Raw genomic sequence first — 26395 nt, 5'->3', positions numbered from 1 at the left:
GCTCTCAGGGTTGTGAGGTAATATTTGTAACGCATAAACCTTAAAGCCTTTATATAATTGCTAGCTAGCTCTGGGAGCTTGTGAGCAGAATCCCTTCATGAAACAGAGGGCTACAAAGGTGGGTCAGACAGGTTTGAAGAAAGTCTGGTGAGGGATTCATCTAAGCAGAGTTATCCCAAGAGCATGTAAGAGTGAAGCTAGGAAGAGGAGGAGAGCAAAGAGGTGCAAGGTGGAAAAGATATCCCAAGTTTTGTTGTTTTTAATAAAAGCACTCTTCATGATCCTCATTAAGCAAGCCAGAGTCACTGGTGGCTGTTGGCCAGTGAGAGCCCGGTCCAGAGCGTGCTTCAGGGGGTAGGGGTGGGGGGGATAGGAATGATGCTCCAAAGAGTGAAGACGGGAAAACAACAGCATGAGTGGGTGTCACCCACTTGTGCTGGAGGCGACATGCCTGCAAGGTCACACAGGGAGTGCTTGAGGAAGGGATCGCCATGGTAGACCTCATCTTTACCCTTACTTGACTGAATATATTTCAGCTTGTGTTATAGAAGTGTTTGACTCAGTAGAGCTAAATGTCACCTGAAAAACTCTGCTCCAGGTTGTCCCCCATGTACACATACACCAGAATTCCTTGAAAGACCAAACAGCAGAGAGAAGCTTTTTCTGTGGCTCTGTGATCGTCACTGAAGTGCTTACCACTCTCCTGGAGGAGATTTGGTACAGAATTGAAGGTGAGGAGGGATCCCTGTAGCTGGTGAGGTCCTCCAGATGGTCCTGTTTGTAGATGACATTGTGCTGGTCTCATGAAGCCCTGGAGGAGCCTGGTATCCTTTCCAAAGAGCTTCACCTTTCATTCATGTGGGAAGAAGAATCAAGTGGCTTTAAAATTGTCTTGATGAAGCGCTGCAGACTCCATAGAGCTTGTTCTTCAGTGTAGACACCTTGGACAGATGCTGCAAATGGAGGATGAACTGGGTCCAGAACTAGAGAAGAGGAAGAGAACAAGCAGGAATCCTCATGGGAAGATTGCAGAGCTCCTGAAGGACCCCACATTTCTCCTTGAAATGTTTGTTGTTGTTTGTCCTTTGAAGAAGACCACGATATTAGGAAGGTGATGCCATACCTTGCATGTGAATTGGATTTAAGTGAGGTAGGGCTGTGCAGAGTCACCAGCCTCACTTTCTTCTCCACAGCCGTCTGGGTCCAGTGGCAGAACATAGATCAGGATGACTGGAGATGGCCTTGGATGCAGTGGGAGACCTCAGCCTTTTTAAGCAAAAGTCTTTCCCAGGTCTCAGTTTGTCTGAGGCAACACCCATTCAGTGATTTAAGGTTGGGTAAGAAATGAAGCAAAAGATGGCTTCGTTTGCCTATTCAAAAAAAGAAATTCTGTTTCAGAGGGGAATACTGGGGTTTCTGGTCAGAACAAAACAATTGCTATGTACGCTCATTCTGAGCCATCAGAATCCAAACAGTGACCCACAGAGGCTTGGGCTGGGACTTATTATTGGCCAGTCAGTGAGAGCCAGAGAGATTTGGGTTTAAGGCATAGTCAGGGAGCTCCGTGTGAATCCAAATGGGCTTTATCAAAGTTTAACAGAGTTCTAGTTCAAGAATTTATATTCCTTTGGGCAGAGCACCCACATGTAAATGTATGATTCCCCATGTGGAGGAAGGAAGGGAGGAAGAGTGGGCAGCGTCGCCCAATTGGAATTGACCAGTTGGGTCCTCAGTCAGGGAGATACTACTGCTCACAGACTGTCGTTTGTCCTTTGTCCTCGCAGAGGACCAGTGACCTCAGGAAGGGGATGTCTTGACATGAAGACCCGTCTCTAATACCCGTATTCTGCTGGTGGTGGTGTCTGATTCTGAGTCTCTTTACAACTCCAAGGGCAATGGCCAGGTTGCAACACAGAACAAATTAGGAACAGCAAAGAAGAACCAGAGTAAAGCTTGTCGTCAAAGAGAGTTTCAAAAAAGAAAATGGCCTGGTCCCAGGGAAAGAGTGAACAGTAACTGTCTGACTGCCCCGCTGGCGGCCTCCCCCTACCAGGAGAAAGCAGTTGAGGGGCCTTGGGGGGGAATGGGCAATTGTGGCTGGGGTTTCGCTGTAGTCACTGGCATCTTTCCTTCTTCCCAGGCCGGTAGCTTGATATGCTGGGGCTTCTTGTTCCGAGATCTAGCCTCAGCGTGCCCCCGGGGGGAGCCTGTGGCCTTGTCCCCTCTTAGCTAAGTGGTTCTGTTTGCCCTTGGGGCAGGGGTTGTCACTCTCGGGGAGCCTCCCTTCTTTGAGTAAGGCTTCCTAGATTAACCCCATAGCCCTTCTTTCAGCCCGGCACGTTCTTCTACTTTGTTACCGGGGACTCGTTTCTGCATTGCTCACTCGGCCTTGTTTGGTCTCCTCCACGTGTGCAAGATTTGTGTCTCCAGTTAGGGTGGAAGCTCCTTGAGGGTAGGAATCATCTATTCTTTTTATTATGAATCCTCTTCATCGTCTGACAGACACAAGGTTTTCTAAACGTGGGCACTGAGTAAACACCGGTCTCCTGGCCAAGCCTTCTGCTGTTGCACCTGCCCGAGAGGAGAAAGAACAGTGCCTGAAGGCACAGCTGGCAGTGCGCCTGCCGCTCCTCTCCCTCCCTGCCCCTCGCATCCATCCGTCACCCGCTTGATAGTGCTTTCTTTCTGGTGGTCCTGAGCCTGTGCTTTCAGAAGTTGGAGACAGTAAAGTAGCGCCGTGGGGGATAGGTGATCTGGGTTCCACTGGAGCATCCCCACAACGTTGCCATCCTGCTGTGTCTGCACAGGGTTTGACTCTTGTGTTTCCCAAGATTGAGGAGGGCAGAAGCTAGTGGCTGGGTGGCCTGGTGGGTACAGCACTGGGCTCAGACTTCAGATGCCAGCCTGGGGCACTTTATTAGCCGTGTGACCCTACTGAAGTCACTTCGTTCCTCTCAGTCTTAGTTTTCTCATCTTTAAAAATAGGCCCCGCCTCACAGTACTGTTGCGATGAGGATCCGGTGCGATCCTTGGAGTGCTCTGTAAATGCTGGCTGTCACTGTTACAGACACAGGGGTTAGTTCTGAGAACGTGCTTCAGGTGGTACTTGGGCCCTCGCGCTGACTTTCCTAACAGTCCCCCTCCTGGAGAACGGACAAAGCTACCGCTTCTCCGGCCGCATTGACGCCAGCATTCAGGTGCCTTTTGGTGATCCGTGTCCGATGTGCAGCCCGCATACCCTGCTGTCCCCATCCCACACACAGAGCTGCCATTGGTTCCCTCCTGGGCTTGTTCGTGGCCAGTGGCCATTTTTCGCCACGGAGCACGCTCTGTGCAGTAGGACCCACACAGCGGCACAACCATGAAAGCCAGTTTATGGTCACAGCTCTGTTATCCTTTGGAGCCATGGCCTGCCAATGGCCTGAAGCCATTCCGGAAATTGGAAAACTGTTTTCAGGTCTTAAGAATTAAGATTAAGACCACATGTTGGGTTTTGAGAAGGGAAAGGGCACAGGAATTCTGCTTGGTGGTTTAGAACAGCCTTTACAAGTTTCTTGCACTTTTTTGGGGGGGAACCCTCTGCCCTCCCACCCCTTTTTATTTTCTCCTGCACTGAAATGTAAAGCATGCTGTTTTGGTATCTAAACCCCATGTGTACAAAGACTTTGGTAACCCCATAAACCAGAGAGTAAAAGCTGTGTTTTCTCAGCTGTAATGTAAGTTTTTATATCTGCCTTCCAAGCTCCTACTGGAGCACTGTAAAAAATTAAAAAGAGAAACTTTAAGTAATTAAAAAACCTACATAAAACCAAGGGCTGTGAGTTTTCTACAACTGTTTTTAAAGAGACTGGCTAAAAAGCCCCAGATGTCAGATTTTATTTCTAAATCCTAGGCATCTGGCACCATATGCGTTTGGAAATTTGAGTCCTTTGCCGGCCGGTGAGTAGAAATCGCTCCCTTGTTAATGTGCTGCTGTAGCTTTCAAGGTCTTAGAGAAGCCAGAACAGTGGCGGCTCCTGGGTTCTTGCCTGTCTGATGGCCTGGAGTGTGAATCCCATGGGGAATACGCTCTTGCAAATGTGGATGTGTGTGTTGCACTACACTTCTACAACCAAAGTCCCTCTGAGCCCAACTTCTTCTCGTATCTGGAAGCACTGAAGGCAGCACCCCTTGCAAAATGTGGGGGGACTCTTTGGGCCTGAGAGTGAGACCTCAGTTGCTGCTCTGACCTACAAGCTCCGAGAAGCTTCTGGTAAGCTTCTCGTGACCCCTACCACACTGTGATCCATGTGTTTATTTAGCAAGTATTCATTGAGCTTCTCTTCTATGCAAGACCCTACGATCACTCCTCTTAGGCTGATGTCTGTTCGCACCCTTCTGTATTTTTTATTTCAGTTGTCTGGGTCAGTTCTCGTGGGAGGGTAATAAGGGACAGAGAAAAGAAATTTAGGAGGGACCACCTTCCGGGGAGCCCTAATTAATTGCTCATTTAAAAACTGCTTGGAGGTTGACTGGAATCTACGTGGGCTCATGTCAGGCACACCCGTGGCCTTTAAGGCGATTTCATCCAACTGGTTATGGCATTTGTAAAAACAGTTTCTGTGGTGGATGTCCTGTTCTCTGTCCATCACAGCAGGAATTACTGTAAGGAAGTAGGGGAGGATGTTGGGTTGTGTGATTATTACTCCTTGGTGCGCCATGTGGTTTCTGCTCTTAGTAGGAAAGATATTGGAAATTAAGTCTTTTGGAGCAGTTTCTTTTAAACTAGGAAATACTTAAGTCTATTCCAGCAGAATATAATAGTGCTCAGTGGCCCATGGTTGATGACCATTACTTTCCCATGTGGTTGTTTTCGTTCAGTTCAACATATGTTATGTTCCTACTATGTGACTTAAGACAAGCCATAGACAGTGAAAAGTCACCACAGACCCACCATTTCCTGATGTGAAGCAATTGCCACAATGAGGAGGCCTGAGTTGCTCTGCAACCACCTTAGGCATCAAACACTTGATGTCCAAACCAAGAGGTTTTGGTCCACAAACATCAATTCATTTGCACATCTCATGGAGGAGGACAGAGAAAAATGATGAGTGGTTTTGCCTTGAAAAAAAGCAAAGTTAAGTGGAGGGGAGGAAAGCAAGTTTTTAGAAAGCTTGGCATGAGATGCCAGTCAGAATATCGTGAGAGTGTGCTTGGAAGAGTCTGGAAGAAGAATAACAAACAAATGGAAAGCCAAGCATCCATTGGCTTTTTTATAACAGAGTGTTCTCATCACCAGTGATGGTGAGACCACCATCTTTGGACTCATTAAAACTCCAGGCCCCTCTTTGTTGAGCTGTGTGAGGAGGTAGAAATGGCATTCACAAAGAAAAAATGGGAAGAGAAGCTGCAGCAGACCAGTTACCCAATGAGGAAGTCTGTGCTGGAGAGGACACGGTTTTGAAAACATGGAGGGATTGATTTTTAGGATACCTGAAAATACGCAGCGATTGGAAAAAATTGTGGACTGTGTTATTTCTAAATACATACAAAGGGTGATCAGAGGACCTCAGTAACTACGACCCAGATGCCTACTTTCTCACTTCTTTAAAACTTTGTGATAATGATCTCTCCCCATACTCTGGATGAAAACATGAGAGGAACAGGCGAGCTTTTGCAATGCTGTCAGTAGCAGAGTACATCTTCCCAGCGAAAGACTTGGTGGTCCTGCTATAAAGGCACGTGACCTGGTAGAGCTGCGTGCCCCCTGCACATACTTCTTCTATGAGCATATCCCGTGCATATAGTGAGCAACCACCAGGGTCAGGGAGCATGTGAAACAGGCATGCAAAGAGAAATGTGAAATCACCTCAGCTCTCCAGGAACATACATTCTCATAGGGGAGAAAACGTGTACGTATGTAGTTGATCCAAAATGACCAGAGAGTCGTTTTGGGAGTGGAAAGACCGTCAGGAAAGGGCTTCTTGTAAATTATGATGCTTGAACTGCTGATTCATCTGAGAAATGAAGAATTCCAAGAGGCAGAAGTAGGAGAATGGAGAGGTCATGCAGGATTTCCCAGTGGATGCAATCACAGAGATAACTCTGTTGAATGATCCTCCCTCTGTCAGTGTCACATGAGGCAGAGAACAGAGAGATGTATATTTGCTCGGGACGTTTGCTGCTATTGCATAGGACACCCAGTACAGCGTCCAGACAGAAGAGGGATCCCCAGTAGGTGGGCAGGTTGTCCCTATAGATGCCCTGTATGTACCTGACATTGTGCCCTAGAACACTGAAGGCTCCTCAATCCATGAAGGAGAAAGCAAACAATAAATAGATAATAGTTTGTGTGTGTGTGTGTGTGTATGTATGTGTGTGTGTGTGTGTGTGTGTGTGTGTGTGTGCACGCATGTGGGTGGGTATGCCCTGGACAGGCACAATTCCAGCTGGACCCAGAATTAGATAAGGGAGTAGGCTGGGTTGTGTTTGGGAAATTGTACAGCACTTTAATGGACTCTAGGCTGCTCTCTGTCATGGAGTTGTCATTTTAGCACCAGTATTCTTCAGGGACGCGCTCTGTAGCTCTGAATCACGGAATGCCACAGTCACCAGAGAAACAAAATGACTGGTGGCCCAAAGTCCAATAGGCAGCATCACATGCTTGGGAGAGACCGGCAGTGATAACTATAATGCAGAGGGCACGCAGCTTCACAAGTTCGCACAGCCCGTCGTGTGCAGAAAGGAGCATCAGCAGTAGAATGGGGTGCTTGGTACCCGTACAAGGTGGTTAAATGCCCTGCAGAACGACCTCTGGTGAACTGAATCTGTCCTCTTTGGAGGCTTGATTTACAGGAGGACATGGATGAGAATCATGCATGAGGAGAAGGCGTAATTTGCATTACCAGGGAGTGAATGCCCACGGTGTTGAAATGACACGTGTAGGCCCCACACCAGACTCTTGAGGGTACAGAGATAAAGAAGGATGCAGTCTGTCCTCAGGGAGCTCACTTCCTCCTGTATATAACGCGTTATAATGTAGAGGGTCATCTGTGAGAAGGGTAGATCAGGGGTTGTGTTCCTAGCCACTCCAAGGAAGTGTCTTGTGGAATGACAAGAACAGTAGCTATGATTCACAGGTGTTTTATAATGACTTGGGGCTCTACGGTGTGTCCATGATCACGTTTGATCTGACAGCCCCATAACATAAAATTTTCATCTCCCCCTGTGAATGAAGGAGACTTGGGACTCTGACCTGCAGCCAGTCTATCCCATCACCAGTCTATAAGGACCCTCATTATGGGGCACAAACACTATGGAGCTTGCACGAGGGTTCCCAGAATCTCACAGTTGAAACGAGCCTCACATTAGACCGTAAAGAGCCGTCCCGTCTCTCCAGCCTCTTGTAAGGGGAAAGGCTCTGGAGGCAGCCCCACCACTTTGGTGGAGCTCCTGTTACTCAGGGTTTTTCCTGACATCAAACCCAAAAGTGCCTCTGCAGTTCACACACCCATTGCTCCTGACTCCCTCTTCCAGTGACAGTTCTGCAGATACATTAAGACAGTTCTCACCCACTCTTTGAAAAAAACTGCTGGGAAAACTGGAAAAGAGTATGGCAGAAACTAGGCATAGACTCAAATCTCACACCATATACCAAAATAAAGTCAAAATGGGTTCAGGACTAAGATATAAAGGCTGATGCCATAAGTAAACTGGGAGAACAAGGAATAGTTTACCTGTCAGATCTATGGAGAACAGAAGAATTCATGACCAAACAGGAGATAGAGAACATTATGAAAAGCAAAATGGATAATTTTGATTACATTAAATTGAAAAGTTTTTGCACAAACAAAGCCAATGCAACTAAGATTAGAAGGAAGGTAGAAAATTGGGAAAGGATTTTTACAACCAGTCTCTCTGATAAGGACCTCATTTCTAAAATATATAGAGAATTAAGACAAATTTATAAGAACACAAGCCATTCCCCAATTGATAAATGGTCAAAGGATATGAACAGACAGTTCTCAGATGAAGAAATTAAAGCCATCTATAGTCATATGAAAAAATGCTCTAAATCATTGATTAGAGAAATGCAAATCAAAACAACTCTGAGGTACCACATTACACCTATCAGATTGATCAACATGACAAAACAGGAAAATGATAAATGTTGGAGAAGATGTGGGAAAATTGGAACATTAATTGGTGGAGTTGTGAAATGATCCAACCATTTTGGAGAAAATTTTGGAACTATGCCCAAAGGGCTATAAAAATGTGCGTACCCCTTGACCCAGCAATACCACTTCTAGGGCTATATCCCAAAGAGATCATAAAAATGGGAAAAGGACCACATGTACAAAAATATTCATAGCAGCTCTTTTTGTGGTGGCAAAGAATTGGAAATTGAGAGGAATGCATGCCATCATTGGGGAATGGCTGAGCAAGTTGTGGTATATGAATGTAATGGAATACTATTGTGCTATAAGAAATGATGAACAGGCTGACTTCAGAAAAACCTGGAAAGACTTGTATGGTCTGATGCTGAGTGAAGTGAGCAGAACACTAAAATAACAGCCATGTTGTGCGATGACTAATATTGTTAAACTGAACCCTTCTTGGCATTACAAGGATCTAAGACTACTCCAGAGGCCTCTGGTTGTAAAATGGTGTCCACATCCAAAGAAAGAACTATGGAAGTCGAATCTCTGTCACTTATTTTTACCTTCTGTTGAGTTTTGTTTCCTCTTTCTGATGGGTTCCTCCTATTGGTTTTAATTTTTACTTACAACTTCACTAATGTGAAAATACGTTTAATGAGAATGTAAATGTAAAGCCTATATCAGATTGTGCACCGTCTTGGGGAGGGTGGCGGGGAGGAAGGGGGAGAAAAATTTTCAACTCAAAAGCATATGGAAGTGATTGTTGACAAATCAAAATAAATTAATAAAATTTAAAAAAAAAGACAGTTCTCATATCCCCTGGAGTTTTCTCTTCTTCAGGCAGAACTTCAGCTAATCCTCACATAGCATCATCTCAAGAATCTTCATTAGTCTGGTTACTTTCATTTGGGCATCCCCAGATGAATTATCAAACTCAGTTTATCAGTGGCCTTCCTAAACGTGGCCCTTTCACTACTATGGCTTTGGAGAAAAATTTGTAAGCAAGCGAAGAGACCACAAAGAACAAAATAAATTATTTTAATTATAGAAAATTGAAAAGCTTTTGCATAAACAAAATCAGTGCAGCTAGAATAAGAAGAAAAATAATTGAGTACAAAAAGAAAAATCTTTGTTAATTGTCTGGTATCTGAGGTATGTAGGGAATTGACAAAAATATAGAGGACTGGTAGCCATTCCCCAGAAATGATCAAGAATTACAGACTACTAAACAAATGAAAACAGTTTAAACACCAGCTCAGGCCTCTTGAAGTGGCAAAGATGAATTTATTGTTGTTCTGGACAGAAATTTCTCTTGAGACAGATTAGCAGATTATCCTCCATTGATGGCTGTCCCCCGGTGAAGGTGATGAAAAGTAATGGGGCTAGTGTTGGAGGGGCTGTTTAAAGGTAGCCACAGGAACATACCATTGGTGGAATTGTACCCATTCTGGAAAACAGCTTAGTATTATGTGAGAAAAGTCACTAAACTTTTCATACCCTTTGACCAGGCAATCCCACTATTGGGTTTATACCTCAAAGAGGCCAACAACTGAAGGGCCCATCTGTACCAAAATATTCATAGTGAATGAATGTTTCATTCATAGTGGTGAGTTCACAGGCATTTACTAAATACTTACTACATGCAAAGCACTAAGGATTGTGTGTGTGTGTGTGTGTGTGTTTGTGTGTGTGTGTGTGTGTGTGTGTGTGTGTTAAAATGAGGGAATCCTTCCTCTGAAGGAGTTCACATTCTAACGGGTAGATGTATGTAGAAGGGTTCAGCTACAAGACAGATGGAGTAGCCCTTTAGGTGGTAGCAAACTGCTAAAAACCAAGTGGGAGTTAATCATTTGGTGAATGGATGAACAGATCGTGGCCCACAAATGGAATTGTTTTGTGCCATAAGAATGACGAATATGAGGGATTTAGAAAAACGTGGGACCTCCAATAGGAACAAACGTAGAGAGAAGTCAGCAAAGCCAGAATGGTAGTGAACACATTGACCTCTGCAACTAACTGGAATGATTGCTGTCCATCCTGGAGAGCTGCCTGGTGCCACCTTCCTTGGTGTGGGGGTGAGGGGGACTGTGAATGTGGAGTGTGCTGTGACCTCTGGTCTCTATTTCTTCTGGTTTTCCTTTAGTATTTTTTCATTGTTACAAAAGAGGGTTCAGAAAAGGGGATGAGGAGGAGTGGGAGGAGATGGAGTGAAAAGGACTGCGATCTGTCAACAAAAGGCCACAGTGAAATTTAAAATGAAATCGGGTTCCTGGAAGTGAACCCAGTATTTAAGCTCTGGACTGGTCAGGCAGACTACTATCACTCTGTGACTCCTAGAAACGACTGCTCCTTCCCTCCCTCTTTAAAGTAATGCTACTTTTTTTTTGAGGCAGGGAGGCTGCTATATTATATGGTTGCCTTCCATTGAGCTAGCAATCTGTCACAGTCCTCATCTCATTCATAAGGACTGTTACTGAGCCCTGTCTCAACTTGTACTTGGAACACTCCTTTTGGGGTCTTTTGGGTCCTGACTCAGTCATCCGATTTTTGAGCTTTCTCTCCTAGCTTGGCAAATTTGATAACTATGGGACACATGCCTTTATCCAAGTCAGTCATAAAAACGTTAAATAGTATAGAGCCGAACGTGATCCCTGGGGCACTTTACTGGAGACCTCCTCACTTTATATCTTTCCATTAATTGCTACACTTCGGGTTCAGCTGTTTAACTAGTTCTGAGTCCACTTAATTGTACTGTCATATAGCGCGCATCTTTCTTTTTCCGCAAGAATAGCATGAGTATTTGTCAAATGCTTTGCTAAAATACAGGGAAATGGTATTTAGAGCATTCCTCTGATGGATGAATGAATGAAAAAGCATGTATTAAACTCTTACTGTGTGCCAGATATGGTGCTGAGCTTTGTCCTCAAGGAACTAATTTCTGTTGGGGAAAGACAGTACACATAGTGGAGCAGTGGGCCAGGGTGGAAGAGGAGGTGGTATTTTTGATCAGAGAAGTTACGGGGATGATGAATGAATTAATTGTGTCCTGAAGGATGAGTCAGTCAGGGTCAGGTGGAGTCTTCCCAGTCCTAAACCCAGAGACTTAGGGCAGGAGCTGTGTAGCCAGGCCCCAGGTTAGTATGCTTCACATGAGCTAAGGAGCTTAGCATGAAGCTGGGGGGCAGGGAGCGGAATCTGCTTTGGGCCAGAAAGGCCTAAGCCTCCCCAGTGAGAAGCTCAGGGACTAGGGTGGTAGATGCTGGTGTCCTGGGCTAGAAGTGGAGGTCAGGGGCAGGAGCAGGAGCAGGGCATGAATGTATCGGGGCAGTGGTGACCTGTTTTTGACAAAGCCATGCTGGCCCTTTGCTATTTCAATTTATAAGCTATCGAATTTTGCCACCAAAGTCAAACCTACCTGCCTATAGTTTTCACTCTCAGTTCTCTTCCTATTTAAAAAAAAAAACCAATCAGGACATTTGCTCTTCCCCAGGCATGTAGTACTTCTCCTGATATATGATCTCTTTCAAAGATTATTGACAAAAGCTAGGCCATCACATCTGCCAGTTCTGTTATTTCTCTGGGTTCTGGTTCATTTGGGTCTGGTGACTTGAGCTCATCAAACCATCAAGGGTAACTCAGTGCTGTCTTACTGTTTCCCTTGTTATCTCAGGTGTCAACTCCTTGTTAGCTGTTTCTGCTCTCTCTTTTGCAGCACAAAGAGAATTTTCTCTGACAGAGAAAACATAAACAAAATATCAATCTGTCAGTCATCAGGTGTTTGTTAGGTGCCAGGTTGTGTGTGAGGGGCTGGGGATTCAGAGAAATGGAGAACCAGGCCTTGCCGTCAGGGAGTTTGCATTCTAATGGGGGCCCAGTGTATAAGGAAACAGGTACATACAGGATACATAGAGAGTAATGGGAAGGGGAATGGCCTTCTGCAGAAAGCGGTGTTTAAGCCACGTCTTCAGGGAAGACAGGGATTCTACTAGGTCACAGAAGAGGGAGGACCCTCCAGGCGCGGGTGGCACAGTCACAGCCGCAGCCGTGTCTTGAAGCATTAGGCATGAGGGACCGCAGGCTGGTAAGTCAAGCAGGATTTCAGTGTTTGTGGAGTGGACCAGCGCCTGAGAAGGAGCCAGGCTGTGAAGACTTTACATGCCAGGCAGAGCAAAGAAGCGGGTCTCTTCTCTTGTCACTTTCCGTCCCATTCTCCCGGGGAGCTGTCCTCACCTTCTTTAATCCTCCTCTTCTGCCCGGTATAGTCCACAGACTGACCCGTTTTGTTGTCCTTGCTTTTCTTGACAGATTCATTTTAAGCTTTAGCAGTCCTGACGTTGAATCCATGCTTGTCCCCTTGGCCTCCCAAAAGCATATGCTGACATTCTTGCAAGACTAGTCTTTGGAGGGGCACCTGCCCTTCCCGTTTTCTGTGCATGTCTTTGTAAGCCCCAGGTGGGCTGATGCCAGCTCCCTGTGCATCTGCATCAATCTCTTTAGGAAATTCCCCCTTTCCTCCTTTGTACTTTATGTCTTCAGAAGTTCCTTCTTTGGAATTTTCTCTTCTCCCTGGACTGACTTCCTACGTAGAATCCTTGAGATTCTGTGTACTCTCCTCGGATCCCTACTTTCACAGAGTACGAGTTCATTGATCAGATGATGCCTGCCTCTCCTTTCTCTTCTCCTCCTTTTCTTTTCCCTTCCCCTCCTTTCCCTTCTCATTTCCTCTCATCACACATTCAAAAATGGAATCTTCTGTTCCCTAAAGGTTTCCATCCTTTCCACCTCAGCAGCCAGATCCTACGTGGTAGCAATCAGATGATCCAGAATAGAATGTGACATGAACCCAAGTCCTCTTGACTCATAAGGCCGTGGTCCTTTCCATCACCCCAGGCTGCCATTCATAAAGGATTTTGTAAGACTGTGGGCAGGTGAATTAGAAGGAGAATCTAGTGTGATCTAATAAGGAAAGATGATCCTGTTCTGTGCGGCTGCCTAGCAGCTGGAGCACAGGTCGATGCAGGCTTGTCGTGGAGGACAGGTAAGCCACTGGACTCTGGCCGGTTCTCAGTTGACTGCTTTGAAAGTAACAGTATTAGAGCACAGGACTCTGAGATAGAATCTCTCTCTTTGTAGCCCAACCTTTGGGATGAGGGGGTACTTGGGTGGGCAGAGAGATTGAGAACTGGAAGGCCAGCTAACTCAGCCCATCCAGGAGTGGAATCCCCAGAAGTCATTGTCCAGCCCCTGCTTAAAGGCTGCCAGAGAGAAGGCATCCCACTGTCTGTCTACACAGCCCGTTCCACTGTTCGGTCGCTTTGATTGTTGGGAAGGTTTTCCTGACAGCGGCCCTCAGTCATTCTCTCTGCAGCGTCCCCCCATGGCTCCTGGTTCCTGCTTGTTGAGCTCCTCCCCGTGAAGACCCTTCATATGTGAAGGGAGTCTTCTTGCCTACCTTGAGGCTTCATTTCGTTAGGCCGGTGATTCCCAATCCCTTCAGTTTATCCTCATGTGACACGGACTCAAGGTCCCTCGCCAGCCCTCAGTTGCCTTCCTCTGGAACCTCTCCAGCTCATCAGTGGCATTTGTAAAAACCGTGATGCTTACAACTGAGCCCTGGACTCCAGAGATTGATGCCATTACCTTCCTTCTTCCTGGAAGCCGTATGATCTTCATGCACAAAGCCCACGATCACATGCACTTCTTTCACTGACACATCACACTGCTGCACCCAGCACCAGAGCGTCCTAAGACAAGAGGCAAACCAGCCAACGTGGTGCCCATTGCTTCCCAAGGGACACCCTGGCCTTTGTGGCCCTGAACCAAAAGAGAGCTCTAGGCATCAGAGTCCTTGGCCCAGTCAGATGGCATTCTACCAACTCAGGTGCCACTAAAGAGGCTGCGTTAACATTTGCCCTGCCACAGCCACCTAAGGCCCATGGGACTCGTGGCCTAAGCCTCCCCCATTGGCGTGTGAGTGCCTCAAGAGCAAGAACTGGCTGGCTCTTCCGTCCTGTTCCGTGGTGCTTGCTGGCGTGCTTTGTGCAGAGTGAGCATTGAAGGGTTGACCTTTCTTCCCTCCTCCCTCCTTCCCTCCTTCCTTCCTCCCTCCTTTGTCATTTTTTCAGTCATGTCTGACTCTGTGACCCCATTTGGGGTTTTCTTGGCAAAGATAACTGCAGTGATTTGCCATTTCATTCTTGTTTTACAGATGAGGAAAACAGGGTGAAGTGACTTGCCCAGGGTCACCCAGCTAGTAAGGGTCAGACACTGGATTTGAACTCAGGAAGCGGAGTCTTTCCTGACTGCAGGACTAGTGTTCTGTCCACTCTGCCGACGGAGCTGCCCTCTTCGTAAATATGGACATCCCTAATTCCTGGGCCCTGCAGAGGGTCCTGAGTTTGGCAGCTCCCAGACTGAGTGCTCTCTGATCCTACCAACCTCTAGTGACCCCTCACCCCCATTTTACCTTGAGGTTATTTTGTGCACGTCTTGCTTACACTAACAACATGTCGTCTCACCAAAGGACCTTCAGCTCCTCGAGATCGGGGACTCTTTGACGTCCAGCCCTTCATCCCAGGCAGTGGGCAGAGCTCAGTAAATACTCACTGTCTGATGGAGGCTGCAGGACTGCCCCTCCTCCCCCAGGGGAAGTCTGGGGGGCTACTGGGCTGGGCGCAGCTGCCTATGTCTGACCCCCCTCTGCCTTCTGTCTTGCAGGCCACCACGTCCACTAACTGGATCCTGGAGTCACAGAATATCAATGAACTCAAGTGTGAGATTAATTCCTTAAAAGGACTCCTTCTAAACCGGTATGGGGGAATGATTGCAGAGCGGGCTGGGGAGGCGGCCTGCATCTCCTGTGCCTTAGTGGGGTGCTGGTCTCCCGAGGGCACCCTCTTCCAGAGCTCTCTAAAATACAAGGAGTTCTCCCTCCTTTTCTGCCAGGGCCTATATTGCTGGCAGGAGCTGTTGAGAGTGGTGGACCTTCCCTGGAAAAGCTGGTGGGTGGCTTTAGGCAGGAAAGGGGCTTCCATGCTAGCCTTCCAAGCTGCCCCCTCCTCGTCTGCTGGGAGATGGTGAACCTGGCCTCGGAGAAGAGGCCGTCAGGAAGAGCAGTGGAGAGAGAATGGGCTCCTGGCTGGGGGAGGGGAGCGCCTGTCATGGAGAGAAATGCATGGGTTTTATGCAGCCGGTGAAGAAGTGCTTTTGGAAAATAATAAAGGGCAGAAAGTAGGCAGTTGGGTGACACTGGAGCCAAGAAAACTCTACAGATTGAATTTCTTGATGGCCTTGATGATGCTGGCAAATCATGCAGGCATTAGCTTGTTTGCACTCTGCAGAGATGGGGGTTGAGATGGAAGAGCCTTCTCAGAGGCTGGTTCAGAGGACTGCTAGAAAGGCGGGTTGGTGTTTTTATTTGTATTTTCTGAACTCCGTCAAAGATCAGCTCTTTCACATGGGGTTTGCTTCCTTAGTTGTCCCTGCCTGTTCTGGATGTGGCTGTGGTTGGGGCAGGGGTGTGTGTGTGTGTGTGTGTGTGTGTGTGTGTCCTTTCCCAAGGGGGAGCCCAAGCTGATGCCGTCCTTCCCCCCTTCCCCATGGCCTGGCTGTGGGCGACCTTTTGCTGGACTTTAGGGTTCACTCTGCCCTATTGTAATGTGGAGAGGGTGAGTGGCCTTCCTCATGGACAGAAGAGCCCTGGCAGCGTAGGGGGACCCATGCTTCCCTACCCCAACTGGAGCCTCATTTCGGAAGCCCTTGTAACAGACCTCCCCCCCCTCTCCTTTCCCTCCCACTAGGAGGCAATTCCCTCCATCGCCTTCAGCCCCCAAGATCCCATCCTGGCAGATCTCGGTGAAGTCCTCGTCTCCTTCCAACCCCACCGTAGCCAACCACAACAGCAGCAGCGACATCTCTCCCAGTCAGCAACGAATCGGCCTCTTCTTCCCCAGTGAAGGAGAACCATAGCCCTGAGGGGTCGAAGGTCAACTATCACCTGCTGGGCCCAGAAGAGGAAGGGGAGGGGGTGATTGATGTGAAGGGCCAGGTGCGGATGGAGGTACAGGGGGAGGAGGAGAAGAGAGAGGAGGAGGAGGAGGAAGAGGAGGACGTGAGCCACGTGGATGAGGAAGATTGCCTGGGCGTCCAGACTGAGGACCGGAGAGGTGGCGACGGGCAGATCAACGAGCAGGTGGAGAAGCTGCGGAGGCCCGAGGGAGCTAGCAATGAGAACGAGATAGACTAGGACCATTTAGTTTTCTTTCCTCTTCTTCCCTCCTGTCCACCCCTCTCCCTGCCCACAACACAGCCCCTTCTTTCTCCCCAGAGCACCTTTCATCAGGAGATGGGGAACTCTCCACAGGAGGGATCTCTCTTGCAGTTCACCAGGTTTAGTGTTGACTGGCCCGGCACTCCATGCGCTCAGCCTGCTGGCTTTCCTGGGCACTGCCAGGCTGTAAGGATGGCTGTCCTCTCACCCTCCACTAGCCCTGCCTCAGCTCACTGGAGCCCTCCAAGTGTGAGCTGCGGACAGCCAGAAGGATGGAGCGATCCCCTTTCCTTGGGTCCAGCCTGGGGCCTCTGCGGATCTTCCTGAATCCTGCTGGCTTCTCTGAGTGTCCTTCATTTTACTACCTAAACACCCCTATCGCCTACATTTCAGTTCTTAAAACCAGTCTGGCCTTTGAGATCTGCTTGGCTCAGGAGTTGGGCTGAAGGGCTCTGGAGTCACCCACTGTCCTGGGCAGTTCTCTTTCCCCCTCGGGGCCTCTCACCTTTAATACTGGTTGTGACAACAGGTGGCTTAATTACCTGACTCGTAATGCCTCAGGGGAGAAAGAGCTGCTGTTGAAATTGGCCTCCATCGCTCCTGTCCTCCCCAGCCCAGGCCCCTCCGTGTCCTCATGATCGGTGCAGCGAGCCCCTGGCTGCCTGCCCCATGTCTGTGGAGCAGACGGCTCCATCTTCCCTTTTCTTGGTTGGGTGATGAGGGGGTCAGAGTGGTCAGCAGAGCCCCAGGGAGAGCCAGGCACAGAGGGCCTTCCCAGAGTGAGCTGTGCTGCTCGGCCCCTCTCCTCTCCCCTCAGCAGCTGCCCTGTTGTCCTCCTGGAGAAATGAAATGGGTTTTTGAGCGCTCACTTTTGCCGCATCATGTTCTCGACCGGTCCGGTGGTGACGCACGCTCCTTCCTCCCGGCACAGCAGCCGCCAGCCGAGCAGTTCCTGGAATCGGAGTCTGTCCTCCTCGCAAAGAAAACTGTGCTCGTTTGTGTGATCATGTATAGATTCCGGAATATAAGATAGGACTGTATATACTTGTAATAAATAGGAGGTACCACTATTTAACCCTGGCTCCTCATCCTTTCCTTTTGGGACAGTAGGGTCTCTGTCAGGGGGCCTAGGGGGCGAGGGTCGCACTAGTGTCATTTCTTGGATCCCATGTAGTTAGTCCCAGCTCCTTTTTTCTAAGACAAATTGTAGGATTTTCCAGGTGGAGGAGACCTCCGAGGTCTAGTACGATCTCCTCAAGCCAACCCGGTATGTAGCAGAATTCGAACCCAGGTCTTTGGGCCCCAGCCCCGTTGCTCGTCCCCTCGTGCCATCCTGAGTCTGCCTGTTAGGCTTCTTACTGAAAGCGGAGAGATTTGCCTGATCTCTGCGAATCGGAGGGCCTGGTGAGTGGGGACATTCTTCTGATCAGAGAAGAAGGGGACCTCGTATGACTGTATATAGACCTGCCAGGGGATGGATGGTTTCTCATTCCTTAAATGGATGAAGATTTTCTTCAGGAGTGTGTGTCTCTCCTTCCCTCTCCCTTCCCCCTGCCCTTTGTCCTCCTCCTCCCTTTAATGTTCACAGAGCATTGAGCTAAGACGAGAAAAACCCCAAAGGGTGTTAGAAAGAAGGGCAGCCTTGTCATCAGCGCCCCCTCTCCCCTCCGCCCCAGCCCTCAAGTGTTGAGAGCCGGGGAGTGCACCCAGAGACCCCAGTGCCTGTTGTACATTTTATATACATAGAAGGTTTTGGAAATAGAAAGTGCTTGGACAGCAGCAGTCAGTGAAATGTGGAAAATATGTTCCTGAGGTATGTACCCCTCCTGGCATGACTGAGGAGGCTCCCAGCTCCCGCATGCTTCCTTCCTTGCCCGGTTCTCAGGTGCCAGGCACTGGCCCTTTTCTCTGACAGATATTCCCATCTGTTTTGAAGAACCACCTTTTCTTGGCAGTTCTCCGGTCGACATTATTTGAAGGGACTTAGGCTTCTGTTATTCTCCCCCTCCCCGAACCCGCCTCCCGTTTCCTGGGTGGAAAAGGCCAGAGAATCGACGCGGGGGAGGCAAGGATGGGGTCCTTGGTGCTGCTGCTGCCTCTGGGCTTCGGTTTCAGCCCCCTACCCTTAGAAGAGGTCTGGGGCAGCAGCGCTCTTATCCTTGGGACCATGAAGCGGGTCCCATTGCTTGGAGTTTCCTCAGCCCCCTGTCTGCCTTGTCATTTTAGATCTCAGCACTCCAGTTTCATCAGGCCTCTTTCTCATTCTGGTTATGCATGGCAGGATGGGGTGGGATGAATGAGAGAGGCAGGTGGAAGGTTTATACCTCACAGAGGGAGAAGAGGGTGAGCCATCATCTTCTTACCTGAGGGTAGAAAGGCTCACTTCTCCCTCACTTTCAGGAGAAGGTGACATCGGGGTGGGGGGGGCCTGGAGTCAGGAAGTTTTATTGTTCGCTTGTTTCAGTTATGCCTGTTTGGGGTTTTCTTGGTAGAGATACTGGAGTGGTTTGCCATTTTCTTCTCCAGTTCATTTTACAGATGAGGAAACTGAGGTAAACAGGATGAAGTGACTTGCCGAGGGTCACAGATTGTATCTGAAGCTGAATTTGAACTCAGGAAGATGAGTCTTCCTGACTTCAGGCCTACCATTCTGTCCACTGCACCCCCTAGCCCCAGAGTCAGGAAGAACCAGGTTCAAATCCAGGCTTAGACCCTTACTAGCTGTGTGACCCTGGGCAAGTCACTTAACCTGTTTGCCTCAGCTTCCTCATCTGTAAAATGGGGACAATCCTAGCACCTGCTTCCCAGGGATATTGTGGGCATCAGATGAGATGTTTGTAAAGTACTTTGTGAACTTTCAAGTGCTTTATAAATATCAGAAATGGGAATCCCCCCAGACTGAGGAATTTGGCAAGACAAGAGGATGAGGATGAGGAGTTGGAGAAACAGTAGTTACGAAGTTCAGAATCACCCAGCTGGAGCTGGGAGAGGGCGTGCTTTGGGGATCACCACCTAACCCAACCCGTCCCTGAAGCTTCCTACAACAACCCCAATGGTCAGTCGTCAAGCCTGGCAGGTTCTGGAGTGGAAAGACCTGGGCTTAAAGCCTCTGTCTGCCACTCGAGAGCAGCGGGACCATAAGCAGTCACGCCTTTTCTGATTCTGAGTCTTCTGTAAAATGGAGCTAATACTGCTTCCACCACCACCATCATCATCATCGTCGTCTTCTAGTCAACTGGAGTTAAGTGACTTGCAAGGTTACACAGCTAGTAAGTAAGCAAGCTGTGGCCGGATTTGAACTCAGATCCTCCTGGGCCAGTACTCTATGCACTATGGCACCACCTCGCTGCCCCAACCAGCTGCTGCTTCATGTCATTGAAATGGAAGTTACTCTAGCTATCAACAGTGGGACAGGCCATTCCACCCACTGGACTCTTGAGTCTCCCCTCTGGGCTCTGGGGGCAGGACCACATGGCCAACCTTCAAATAATTAAACATAGCTAGAATGTGCCCCCTCTCTCTAGTTCTCCCCCAGACCAAACACCTCCAGAACGTGAAGCCACTGGTTGGTTCAGCCCGTATGGCACCATCTGCAGCCGTCTTCAGCATCCTGGTCACTGTCTTCAGGCCGTGCTCCAGGATGTCCATTTCCTTCCTAAATTATGGCGCCCTCAACTGTACGCACGCCACTTCTGAATGTGGTCAGGCTAGGCTGATGTAGGCACAGTTCCTTCATTCTGCATCCTATGTGATTACAGCCTAAGATTGTATGGAGAGGAAGTGTGGTGGATAGAGAGTCAGCCTCAGAATCAGGAAGGCCCAAGTTCAAGTCCTAATTTTAACACCGACCGGCTACATGACCCTGGGACTCTCGACCTCCATGTACCCCCATCGACTGAAGAGTTCCCTACATTGATGAAATCATGGGTCCAGGCAAAAAGGAAGAGATGACATTAGCCTTTTCTTAGTGTCATGAGCATGCTGTTGACTCACCCTGGGCTTGCAGTTCAGCAAGACCTCCAGATCTTTTTCACAGACAACAGTCTGGTCTCCCCCGTGCTCGCTCTCTCGTTGGAAAGTGGAATTCTTGAATCCAAGTGTGACTTCTCATGGATCCCTATTATGGCCACACTACATCTCCCCCCCTCCCACCCCAGGGCCAGTCTGTTGAGATCTCTCTTTAGCTCCTAATTCAGTCTCACCCAATGTTATCAAGCTTTGCTTTGATGCCCACACCCAACTGAACTCAGCCTCTGGCACGCCTCCTCATCCTCGGGGCACTGTGGAATGGGTAACAGGAGAAAAAGGCCTGATGAAATGGGAAAAGGTGGAAAATGACATCCCCGAGTACCCAGCAGAAACTTGGGAACCGTCACTCTGCTACATGGGGCTTAGGTCAGAGTAATGATCAGTATCAGGACCAGAGAATTCTGGAATTGGCAATGCATACCTTGGTTGGGGGGGGGGAAGTAATAGTAAATAAAGTAACTCTCAGCATGCCAGAGTTGGGAGAGACATCAATGCCATCTAGAACAACCCACCCTCCAGTAGACGCCCCTCTTACATATACACCCGAGAAATAATCATTTCCCCCTTGATTAAAGTTCTCAGACCAACTGTTAGTGCCACCCCCCCAAAAAAAAACCTGCCTCGGGTTCACCTTGTGTGTATTCTCTTTCCATTTATTCTGTACATATGTACATGCCAACTTACTGGCCTCTCCACTAATGTGTATGCTTCTTTCAAGAAGAAGTTGTGTTTTTGTGCCTAGCACAGCGCCTGGCATGTAGGCCTTAATAAATGCTTTGTTGATTGATTGACTGATTCTGCTTTTGGACAACTCAAACGAGGAAGTTTTTCTTAGCGTCTAGCCGACTTTTGCCTCTGCTACTTTCACTCACTGCTCCTGGCCCTGCCTTTGGGAACCAAATAGGGAGAACTAGTCCAACCCCTCATTTGCTGGACAGCCATTCAAAGATGGTGGTCACGTCCCCACCTGCACCCTCAAGCCTTCTTCGGCCTAAACATCCCCAGTTCCTTCGGTCAGCCCTCCTCCAGCATGCCCGCAGGCCTTTCACCATCCTGGTTGACCTTCTCTGAACTCTCTCCACTTAATGTCCTTCCCCAGCCGAGGCACCAGAACTGAAGGTGTTTCTCCGGGTGCGAGGCGGCCAGAGCCAGATCAAGCAGGACAGCTTCCTCTTCCATACGTTGTACAGACAGCTCTATCTTGCCTCCTTCTTCTTGGAGCCCTGCCCTTGAGAAGTCAGAAGTCTGGAGCTAGTGGCTGGGTCTGATTTCTGGGCTTCCTTCAGAGTTTCTGGCAGAAAGAGGCAGAGACAGATCCCTGTCAAGCCGAAGCTGCATAGGTGGCAGCTGTAATGATACCAGAAGGAATGGAAGGAGAGATCCGGGCCTAGGATCCTGCAGTAGGATGAGGATGTGTGGTAGGCAGTACAAGAGAGCTCTCCGGAATGCTATTGACTATGGTCATTAGTCCCACCTGCTACCTTCTCTCTACTGTCCAGCCTGGTCTGCCAATGGTCACAGCCAAATTGGGCAGAGACTCGGAGTCTTTGCTGGGTGGGAGGGTCATTTCATCTGTGGTAATCTCCGATCACCTTTAGAGGAGCCGCTTCAGCTGGGGCCAGGAAGGGAGAAACTCAGGAAGATCCTCCCTTTCGGGTGTTGGGCACGTAGCTGCCAGAGGACCGCAGGCCAACTTCCAATTGACTTCTTCTCCTAGAGACGCAAGGATCTGCCTCAGAGCAGCACCTGACCCAGCCCTGGGGGGTTTGGCTCAAGCACTCCCTGCTTCTTGGCCCTCTGTCCTACAATTCGGTTTCTTACTGTTTCTCCCACCCATCCCACCTCCTCTGCCTTGCATAACCAGGAGGAGGCATTTGTGGGCCCCGAGGAAGGTCGGAAATCCGCAATTCAATTCAGGAAACACTGACTAAGTACTTAGTATGTGAGAAGCATCCTAGTGCTGAGAGCAGTGGACTTGGAAGTCGGGAGGCCTGGGTTCAGCTCCAGCGGCGGACACTTACTAGTGTTATAACTGGGGGAAAGTCACTTCTCGGAGCCCTCATGGGTAAAATTCAAATAACAATACGTGTCATCGTTACTTCCCAGTGCGGTTGTGAGGGAAATGCTCTGTAAAATTTAAAATTAGAAGCTATTATTATTATTAAGGAATATTGTGATGAGCTGGGCTCTTTACTGGGGATACATAACAAAGGTTTCTACAGAGCTCCTAATCTACAGAGAGCTTACATTTTACTGAAGGATCCAGCATGTCAAATAAAGATACAGTCATTAAGGAGGGAGAAAGCAGTAGCGACTGGGTAGGGTGTGAGGAGTTTTCTTGGAGGGGTATGGAACTGAAATTTGAAGGAAAGTACAATGGGGGGGTGCGCCTGCCAGGCGTGGGGCAGCCTTGAGTAAATGCACAAATTTGGAGTGGGGGAGCAGGAGTCGGCTCCCTCCTACCTTTCCAGTCTTCTTACACCTTGCTCCCCACCTATATTCTTTGACCCCATGACACAGGCCTCCATGACAAGACTCTTCATCTCTCAGCTCTGAGCATTTTCTCTGGCTGTCCCATCTCACTCATCTCTGCCTTCTGGCTTCCTTTAATTCCCAACTAAAATACCACCTTTTCTCAACCCCTCTTAATTCTGGTGCCTTTCCCCAGTTGAGCATTTCCTATTTATCCGGAGTATTTCCTATTTATCCTGTTTAGCTTGTGTGTACATACTTGTTTTCCTTCATTAGACTGTAAGCTTCTTGAGGACAGGGACTGTCTTTTTGCCTCTTTTTGTATCCCCAGCATTTAGTATAGTGACTGGCACACAGCAGGCACTTAGTAAATGTTTATTAACTGCCAATTGGCTGACAAGTTGAAAAGGTAGGTTGGAGCTAGGTTATGGAGGGCTTTGCACAGCTAGACTGAAGAGTTGTATCCTAGAAGGAATCAAAAACCCCTAGACTTTATTGAATAGTTGAATGCCATGATCAGGGTTGTACAGACAATTTGGATTTATTTTGAAAGCTGGATTAAAAAGGGGAGAAACTGGAAATAGGAGGCCACGATTGTGCCAATGTGAGGGAGAAGTCAAGAGGGTCTGAACTCGGGGGTGGTAGCTGTGTGATTGGAGAGAAGGGGGCTTCTGGGAGAAAGATTGTGGAGAGAGATACCTTGGGCTGATCAATCTACAAACCTTTTTAGGCAGCTACTATGTGCCGGGCACTGTGCTAGGTGCTGAAGATGGAAAGAAAAAAGCAAAAACAGTCCCTGCACACAGGAAGCATAGATTTAACGGGGGAGACAGCATGTACATAAAATAGTATATACGAGAACTAAAATAGGGAAGGCAATCTCAGAGGGGAAGGCACTAGCCTCTGGGCAGGCTAGGAAAGGCAGGAGGAAGTGTTGGAGCTGAGGCAGCCAGGGATTCTTGGAGATGGAATCCAAGGAGGAGAGCATCCTATGTGCCTCTTCACCTCCAACTCTCCCTTTTACTGCTTCTGTATTTCTTGGGTCTAGTCAATCTGTGCTTTCCCCGGCTGACTTTGTCCCTATTACTTGGTATGGCAGAAGCAAAGGTTACAAACTCCCGGGCTCACCTTTAAAGGGGAGTCAGATACCAAATGCTTGGAAGGTGTCCTTGGGTAGCCTCTGTAGGAGGCTCAGTTGTCCTCTCTGCTTCCTCTCACAGACATCTCCAGGAGAATGACTTACAAAACCCTCTCCATCCAGACTCCCCCCCCCAACCACCCATGCTCCTGGAGTCCTCCAACCTTTATTGACATTGCACAGGAAAGCCAAGAAAGAAGTGAAGAGGACAGGAGATGAGGGGCAGAAACCAAGTTGCTGCAGGGGGTAACTTGTGGGTTACAAGTGTTGAATTCAGAGAGAGAGAGAGAGAGAGAGTGAGGGAGACAGAAAAAGGGGAAAGAGAATGAGAGAGGGAGGAGGACAGGACAGGAGAGACAGAGACAGAGAGAGAGGGGAAAGAGAATGGAGAGAGAGGGAGAGAGAGAAAGAGAGAGAGAGAGAGAGAGAGAGAGAGAGAGAGAGAGAGAGAGAGAGAGAGAGAGAGAGAGAGAGAGAGATGAATTCAGGAAAGAAAACCCATCCCCAAAAAGGCATGAACACTACCTAATAAAGGCAGCAGCTGGACAGAGGGGGGAAAACCGCCCTTTGGAAAAAAAAAAGGGCCTTTCATTAGAAAAATAATACATTTCATCCAAATAAGGTAAAAATATTTGGAATGGGGCAGAAGTAAGCAGCAGGAAGCATCTGTCAGGCTCTTTCTGGAAGGGGGGGGGAAGATTATTAAACTCAATTACAATTTATTTTTGTAGAGTGTCTTTCAGGGAAGAAACGGACCCAAGTGCCTTTGCAGGGTACAGGGGTGGTGGTTCACATCTTAGAGATAACAGGGTCTCCCCCAGCTCCCTGTGCCTTCTCTCTTCTCGCTCTTCTGGCTGATTTTGGATTCACCTCTTCCATTGGCAAGCTGGTTTGGATGAGGAGGAATGGAGAAAATCAGTCTCACGCCTGAGATGACTTGGGTCTCAGAGAAGGAAAGAAAGCCTTCTATGGGGGGACAGTAGGTCTGGTGGGCTGTGGGACAGGTGCCTTACTGTCCCGGGGAGAAATCTGACTGCCAGATTCCATCTTGCTCTATCCGCTGAATTCACAGTTCTCCCAAGACACTCAGAAATATGGTCATTGAACCCAAAGTTTCTTTTCCAATTATAGTATTGTTATTGTTCAATTGTGTCCAACTCTTCATGACCCTATGGACCACACTGTCCATGGGATTTTCTTGGCAAAGATACTGGAGGGGTTTGCCATTTCCTTCTCCAGTGGATTAAGGCAAACAGAGATTAAGTGACTTACCCAAGTCCACACAGCTGGTGAGTAACTGAGGCTGGATTTGAACTCAGGTCTTCCTGGCTGAAGGCCCAGCACTCTATCCACTGACCCATCTAGCTGCCTCCTAGGCTAACAGAACTTAAGTAACTCCCCCAAGGTCTAATTATAATTGTTACTATTTGCTTTCTTTCCCTCCTCCATTACTTTGTATTACATTCTGTTACAATGTATTCCACCAACATCCCCCTCCCAGTAGCTTAGCTAAGCTCCTTGAGGACAAGGACTGTTTTGTTTTTGTCTTTGTATGTCCGGTACCTAGGACAGGCTCTGACACATAACGAATGAATGAAAAAGCATTTATTAAGCACCAGGCACTGCTAAGTGCTGGGATACAAAGCAAGGTAAAGACAGCCCTTGCCCTCCAGGGGCTTGCACTCTAGTGGGGGGAGACGACCTGTAAATAATCAGGTACACACGAGATACATAGAGAGTAGATGGAAGGCTGCTTTTTAGCGGAAGGCTCTACCAGGAGCAGGCAAGGCCTCCTGTACAAGGTGATATATGAGGTGAGCCTGGGAGCTGGGGATTGTAAGGAAGTAGAGGTGAGAAGGGGAAAAAAATCTGGGGGTGAGATCCAGCCAGTCTGGGGAAGGCATGGAGGTGGGATGGAGTGTCTGTTTGAGGAAGGCAAAGAGGCCCGTGTTGCTGGATCCCAGCATGCATCCAGAGACTGGAATGGTAGGACCATGCACCAGATGGTGAAGAGAATAAATGCTGGTTGAATTATTTTGGTTTGCTGGAAGCTGGAATCAGCCCCGTACCTTACTCCTTTTAACCAGCAAGGATGCTGAGCTGCTAGCTCTGCAACATCCATTTGGCTGGAAGATGCTCTCCTGAGGAGCTGGGGGGAGGGGGTCATATGGTGGGGGAGGCATCAGCATATGTGTGTGTTGCTGGGTTTTTTAAATGGAAATGCTTTAAATAGCTTCTTTCCTGCCCCATTATGTACCAAACCAATCTGTATCCTGTGGGCTCTGACCAAATATTTGTTGTTCTCCCCATTCTGACTGTTTTCGATGCCCCTTTGAGGTCAGGTCCCTT

General features: G+C 48.4%; 1 protein-coding gene across 1 annotated transcript in view; it reads left to right on the top strand.

The window, feature by feature from the left end:
- The window catches only part of PEX14 (peroxisomal biogenesis factor 14), a 151164-nt gene extending 133682 nt beyond the window's left edge, over positions 1-17482 (top strand). The window contains 3 exon segments of the mRNA XM_020974097.2: positions 14856-14947; positions 15938-16055; positions 16057-17482. Coding sequence (XP_020829756.1) covers positions 14856-14947; positions 15938-16055; positions 16057-16383 — 537 coding nt within the window. The 3' untranslated portion in view covers positions 16384-17482.
- Positions 17483-26395: the final 8913 nt, after the last annotated feature.

This window comes from Phascolarctos cinereus, unplaced genomic scaffold (genome assembly GCF_003287225.1).
Source record: "Phascolarctos cinereus isolate Bilbo 61053 unplaced genomic scaffold, phaCin_HiC Scaffold_726;HRSCAF=1367, whole genome shotgun sequence".
In the NCBI taxonomy this organism is placed as follows: Eukaryota; Metazoa; Chordata; class Mammalia; order Diprotodontia; family Phascolarctidae; genus Phascolarctos; species Phascolarctos cinereus.
The sequence above is the reverse complement of the archived record's forward strand: the minus strand, read 5'-3'. Positions and strand labels throughout refer to the sequence as shown.